The 7,030-nt window shown below is 36.6% G+C and overlaps 1 protein-coding gene across 1 annotated transcript; it reads left to right on the top strand.

Moving 5' to 3' along the window:
• The first annotated feature begins 357 nt into the window (after positions 1-357).
• Positions 358-6,576, top strand: LOC129895915 (CRM-domain containing factor CFM9, mitochondrial). The gene is made up of 4 exons (XM_055971702.1): positions 358-625; positions 813-1,095; positions 4,226-4,627; positions 5,139-6,576. Exons 1-4 carry the CDS (start codon positions 552-554, stop codon positions 6,141-6,143), a joined length of 1,764 nt encoding a protein of 587 aa, XP_055827677.1. The 5' UTR covers positions 358-551; the 3' UTR covers positions 6,144-6,576.
• The last annotated feature ends 454 nt before the right edge of the window (positions 6,577-7,030 follow it).

Raw genomic sequence — 7,030 nt, 5'->3', positions numbered from 1 at the left:
TTCATAATGGAAGAAAATAATAAAAATAATTAATGAGAGTAACTTTTTGGTGTAGTAGACATCCATACTATAATATTTCATAACAACTCTTTAGTATTCTATTTTTTATCCTAATGTATACTGTGAGTTAAGTTCTTAATAGGATATAATATTTTATCCTACTTAAAAGTTGTATCCTTTCTTTTTATCCAATTAATGAAATAGTTAAGAATATAAAAATTAATTAACATTTGAAATATATTTTGATCAACTATAGTGATATAAATAAATATAAATATAGATAATAATTTCTATAAATAATTTTTATAATAATAAGTAAAATTGGGGCCTTGTAACTTTGGAGGCCTAAGGCAACAGCATCATTAGTCATTGGCCAAGCGTTAGAGCGGCCCTGTCGATTAATACCTTTATCATTCAAGTGCAAGCTGGGGAAAGAAAGAAAGGAAGTAAAACCTTGCACAGGGAATAGGGTTACGGGGCTGCAGCTAAAACCCTGTCATTGGTCTAATAAAAGGAAAAGCTCAGTGACGGATTTCTCCATTGCCGTCGTCATGTTCGTTTCCAGATATACTCAACGACGCTCTTTCAGAATCCTCGCCTCGCCACTTTCTCACACTACCTTGCAGTATATTTCCTCTCTCTTTCTTTTTATTTTCATTTTTTTTTTGTGTTTTCTAGTTTTGTTTATCATTCTAGAGGACCTTATCTGTTTTGAAAGACAAAATTTTAATATCGAGCTAACTGACTTGAGTTTGAGGCGTACTAAAATGCACAAATTCAGCACTATATTTGGTCTAATTTGAACAACGCAGGCATGCGATTCTGAGGAGATACGATTCGGTGAACATAATGTCAAGCAGTGGGAGTATGATGAGTTCTCCGGTTAAATATGCAGAAGTTCCTATTTTTACTGCAACGAATGTGTGGAATTGCAATGTTGGAATGCGGTGGATGTCAGGGAAAAGCATGCGGAGCAGAGTGGCAGCCAGAATGCAAAATGAGTCCAGCAAAACCCTAAGAGAGATTCGAAGGTCAAAGAAGTTAAAGTTGAAGCTGATGACTGATGAAGAACGATTAATTTATAATCTCAGAAGAGTAGGTCTAATTCTTCCTAAATTATTTACAGCCAAATGCGCAATCATCTCAGATTTTACTCTTTCCCGGCCTTCCTTTTTGTTGATTAGTTATTTTTTTATCTGTGATTTTCAACTGTGTTAAATTTCAATTTTCCTTTTCCAAGAAATGTTTTTGCATTCCTTTTTCTTTCCCTTTTCGTGCATACAAAATACCTTTACGATATTCGGGCCTATTAGCGTATCTAGCGATAATAAATATTTCATAAGGAAAGAATTATTTATCTTTCAAATACAACAACAACAACAAGCCCAGTATAATCCCACCATGTGGGGTCTGAGGAGGGTAGAGTGTACGCAGACCTAACCTAAGATGACTGTTTCCGAAAGACCCTCTTCTTAAGAAAGAAGAACAAGAGAAGAAAAACAAGAAAAACAAGAAAACAAGACAGAGGTCAGCAGAGCCAAGTATATCGAAAATAATATAAAAATATGAATAATGAGAGAGAGAAAGTCATGGTAGGAAAGACCGGAAAGAAAGGGGCATTAACTACTATAGATAAATAGGATACCCAAAGTAAACCGGACCAACAAATATAAGCAGTAATCAAATGCAGAAATCAAATGTTAATAAACAAATGAGCAAAACTACGACTACTATGGAGAAAAGATAAGACACCTAGCCCACTATCTTAGTCTGAGTCCTCCACAGCCTCCTATTTAAGGTCATGTCCTCGGTGAGCTGCAACTGTGCCATATCATGTCTAATCACCTCTTCTCAATACTTCTTCGGCCTCCTTTTACCCCTCCTGAAATCGTCCATAGCCAACCTCTCGCACCTCCGCACAATTATTTATCTTTCAAATATATTGGTGAAATTTCTCGTGTGCTGAAGTTTGACCATAATGCCATTTTGTTTCTTAGCAAATTGTGCATTGCTGCTTGTGTGTTTGTGGTTACTTCAGCTCGTTGTGATATCAGTGGTGGAGCTTGGATTTTGACTAAGGGGTTTTAAAATCCGAAGAAGTAGACACACGAACTAGTCGAAGGGGGTTCAATATCTACTATATATACATAAAAAGTTATTTTGACCATGTATAAATAGTATAATTTTCTGCCAAAGGTGATTTGAGTGAACCCCTAACAACAAGGTGGCTCTGCCACTGACTGATACTTTTGAGTAAAAAATTCTTCTTGTGGATTCATGTAGAGGTGCATTTAGATTGTTGCTTCTTTCTTGGACTATAATGTGTCAGGCATTTTCTTTAAAATTAGATTAGCACAATAATAGTAGGGATGGGCATGGTATGGTATATACTGAATTACCATATCATATCGAAATTTTGATACCATGATTTTGATATTATGGTATTTAGTATAGTATATAATATACATTTTAAATATTTTTGGTATTCGGTATGGTATTTGGTATTTAGAAATAATATACCGAATACCATACCAAAGTATATAGATATACTAACAAATATGCAACCTAGTATTAGTATAAACTAAATGTTTAGAAGTAGAAACTTTGACTACTCTATTTTGATTGAAATGTATTTTAAATGTAATTGATTAACAAAATGAGTTGTTTGTACTTTCTTTTGAATATATATTTCTACATTTGTAATGCGTTAGTATGATACAGCTTAACGAGGTCATGACCTTAGATAGGAGGGTGTAGCGGACCCATATTAGGGTAGAAGGCTAGTACATAGTCTCGTTAGTAGGCGCATTAGCGCACTATAATTCTTGTGCTCTGACTTCTGTTATTATCTCTCTATTACTTTCTGTACTTTGATTACTCTACTCTACTCTACTTTATCTGTATCACTTTCGTTATTTGCGTTATTCGTTATTTGCTTTCCCATATCGCTTTGAACTTCTTAGCCTTATCTGACCTCTTTTTATGCTTCTTTTGAGACGAGGGTCACTCGGAAACAACCGTCCTACCTTGTTAGGAGTAAGGTCTGCGTACAATTTACCCTCCCCAAACCCCACGCAGTGGGATTTCACTGGGTTGTTGTTGTTGTTGTTTTTGTTGTAGTATGATACAATCGAGACCTTTTTTTGAATTGTCGAAGTCATAATACTCTATTATACGAGTATATATTAGTCGAAGTGGAACAAACTTTGGTTAACAATTTACCATACCGCAACATACCGAAATGGAACTTCAAAATATCGAATCATACTGAATTAAATTGGTATGGTAATGGTATAATAGTTTTTAAAACCGAATACCAAAATTACTGTACCCAAGTTTCAAATACTGTACCATACCATACCATGCCCACCCCTAAATAAGAGTCAATTGGTTCACAGGCTTACCTTTGACAGGGCATGCTTTAGTTCCTTCATTTTTTTATTTGTTTGATGATGTTTGCAGTCGGAATGTAATTTTCAAGCTGAAACCTTCAAACTTACATTGAGCTCAAGTTGGTTGTGCACAAGACTTGGTTGGCTTTTGGTTTAAGGAAATAGAGCATAAAATACTATAGTGATATTGATGCTTCAAGAGTTGTTGCATATTCAACACTTCCAGTGAGAAAATTGTCTTGTTGGCATAGACCATCTTGCTCCAGGCTTTTTAGCACTTTAACTTTGCAGGCACTCTTTATCCATTTGGAGTACATGCTTTAAGTCACACAAATAATGCGGAGGAAAAAATGAGGACTTCTGTAGTTGTCAAATTGTTCTGGCTTTTGTTGAACACAGTTAAACTCTTAAAGATATCAAGTTGAACAGCCGCTTCCAAAGTCCTTTGACTTGCACTATATCAAACTTCACTATTTGCATGTTCTTGTAGGTACTTACCAAACATTTTAAAAACATTTTTTTTCTGCATGCCTTTCTACCATACAGTGTTTCAACTTGTTGCCATTCCATCAATCAGTATGTTCAAAAGTCTGACTCCTATTCTGTTTCTTATGTCTATGTGGTTATAGCGATTGGTGCATAACCTTTTGTTTTGACTATTCCCAAAAATGCAGCTAAGCATTCCATCTTGCTTCTATTGTTGTATTTTGAGTGTTCTGTGTTTTCACATTTTGTTTCATCTTTCAGACTTTAGTGTTTGCATTCTTGTGTATATCTACTCAACAACTCCTTATTAATCCAACTTACACTTCTCACTTCTTTTACTAGTGTAGGCAAAGAAAAAAGTGGCTTTGCTACTTCAGAAGCTGAAAAAATATGAGCTCCCAGATTTACCATCTCCGCGGCATGATCCTGAGCTTTTGACTCCTGAGCAACTGCAAGCGTATAAGAAGATTGGTTTCAGGAATAAAAATTATGTCCCTGTTGGTGTTCGTGGAGTCTTTGGAGGTGTTGTTCAAAATATGCACCTCCACTGGAAGTTTCACGAGACTGTGCAAGTTTGTTGTGATAATTTCCCTAAGGAAAAGATTAAGGAAATGGCTTCAATGCTTGCTCGACTAAGTGGTGGAATTGTCATTAACATACATAATGTGAAAACGATTATTATTTTTCGTGGCAGAAACTACCGCCAGCCAAAGAATTTGATACCTATCAACACACTTACGAAAAGGAAGGTGAGCTACAAATCTCATTTTCTTTACCTTGCCCATTGCGAGTCAATCCATTGCTTATGTAAGGGTCTTCTAGTAAATTGTGTTGATGAATTGGTATATGTTTCTTTTAACCCCTTAATTTTGTATTTGCTTGAGGGAACCTAGGTTCTGTCTGTGTTTCATGCACGTATGTGTTGTAAAACTCTCAGGGAGCTATGAATCTTAAGCATCAATATTTGACATGTACTCCGGTCCATTTGTTGTATCCAGTTCAACAGAAGTTCAGTTCTCTTGCATGTGAAAGTAGTACATTGTGTAAAAGGCATGTCTCATCTGTTGAAAATTTGTTGATCCATCTGCATTTGGGAAGTAGTATTGAAAATTTGTTGATCCATGCAAATTGTGAACTCTTCCAATACCTATTGTATGTAATGAGCTGGATTTTCTGCAACTTGCCTAGGACTGAAAATTTGAACATGTTTGGTTGATGAGCGCACACCTTCTGTTTGACAATGTTATCTTTGATTTGTAGGCATTATTTAAAGCCCGATTCGAACAAGCACTAGAATCACAGAAATTAAACATAAAGAAAATAGAACAAGGGCTCCGGAGGAAGGGAATAAATCCTGATGATCCAGCTGCCAGAGCCAGCATCCAGCGAGTAGCATCCACATTCTTCAACGCCATTGATAAGAAAGAAGGAAGCCCATATGTTTTTCAGGAGGATTATGGTACTAAGTTGAGTCACAGCAGTACTGTAGACGAAAAACATTTAACAGCTGAAGACAGTGACCAGGAGGAGCTTGATGATTTCATAGCGCAGATAGAAAAGGCAGCTGATGACGAATGGGCAGCTGAAGAAGAAGCAGAGAAAGAAGAAGCGGGGAAGATTAGATATTGGAACAAAGAAGATATAGGTAATCGATTCAGAAGATCTGGAATGACTGGAAGTGATGAATCAGATGATGAGACAGGAGGAAGGTCAAGTGGCAGGAGAAAGACATATGGAAGGAAGATAGGTGATGATGATGAACAAGGTTTATCTGACGATGGCAGTGAGTTGGATGATGATGATGGTCGATGTAGTAGCAGCGTTTACACAAATACCCACACGTACAATGCTCCTGTCAGGCATCCGAAGTATAAAACAGAGAATTGGCAGATAGGTAAGAGCAATACACCTATAACTGAGGGAGGTTCAAGAAGAAATTTTGACCCTTATTTGAAGAGAACGATGGCTTCAGATAGGTTAAGTGACCTTGAGGAAGCCATGTGGATTTCAGATGACGAGGGTGGGCAGAACTCAACACAACCAAGTGAGTGTAGAAGTAGTAGTGACGAGGGGGAGGATTATGATAAGGTGGCAACATGGGAATCAGATGCAGAGGATGCACCTGGTTCGAGGGCATCAAGAGGGGCTGGTAATAGCTTTAGGACTGGTAGTCAAGGGCAAATGAAGAAAAATGACGATACCTGCGAGAGCAAGATGAAGGCAAAATGCTCAAAAGACATGGATGAAACTTGGGACAGCGACTGACCAGGATGCCAACTTTGACATAGAAATAGGGATCCAGACATGTAGTGCAATTGAGGCTGGTGTTATTTATGGTACTTGATCTGTGCAAACAAATCAGGAAGAAAGGTATGGACTATCAAGTTTATTGGTTACTGGAAGTTTGTGCTTTCTAGTTGAATGCTTTTTTTACATGGGCAAGGAATCAAGCTTAACTATTTCTTCCTGTCTGCTGCTTTTGATCTACATGTTTGAATTTGGATGAAGTACTAACAAGGCACAGACACTGGAAGTGCACCTGAATTTCTTCATCTGTAGTTTTCTTGTATCCACATTGTTTAAGTAGCAATTTCTATTCCCTTCTCATAATGTTTGTCAAAGCAATTCAATGAATCTACAGTGGTGACACTTGTATATTACTGTTTCAATAATATATTCAAATAGACTCTTGGGGGGGGGGGGGGGAGTTATCTATTTGAGGATTTAGGACACAAGTTTTAAAAATTAGGTAAAAGGGACTCTTCATTAATTAGTGATAATGACACATATTTTAAGAACCCACAAGTTTTTTTAATTTACAAAATACCCCCTCTTTTTTTCCCTACTACTCATCCACCCCTCAGCTCCATCCTCCCCCAACCTCCCCTCCTCCACGTCATCATCACCTCCAAACAACTAGCAGATGTTTAAACATTTATCTAAACAACTAACAAATGTTTTCATATCTCGATCTCCAAAATAATTAACAAATATTTTCATATTTTTTCAAACAACTAGCTGATATTTAAAATATTCTCATTGTTCTAACTAAAGAATCATAAAAAAACACTTAATAACTTAGAGTTGTTTAAATATCTTAGAGTTGTTTGAACTAAACAACTTCTGTTGTTTGAACTAAACAACTTAGGGTT

Source organism: Solanum dulcamara, chromosome 7, assembly GCF_947179165.1.
Source record: "Solanum dulcamara chromosome 7, daSolDulc1.2, whole genome shotgun sequence".
NCBI classification, from domain to species: domain Eukaryota; kingdom Viridiplantae; phylum Streptophyta; class Magnoliopsida; order Solanales; family Solanaceae; genus Solanum; species Solanum dulcamara.
This window is presented reverse-complemented; position numbering and strand designations above follow the sequence as displayed.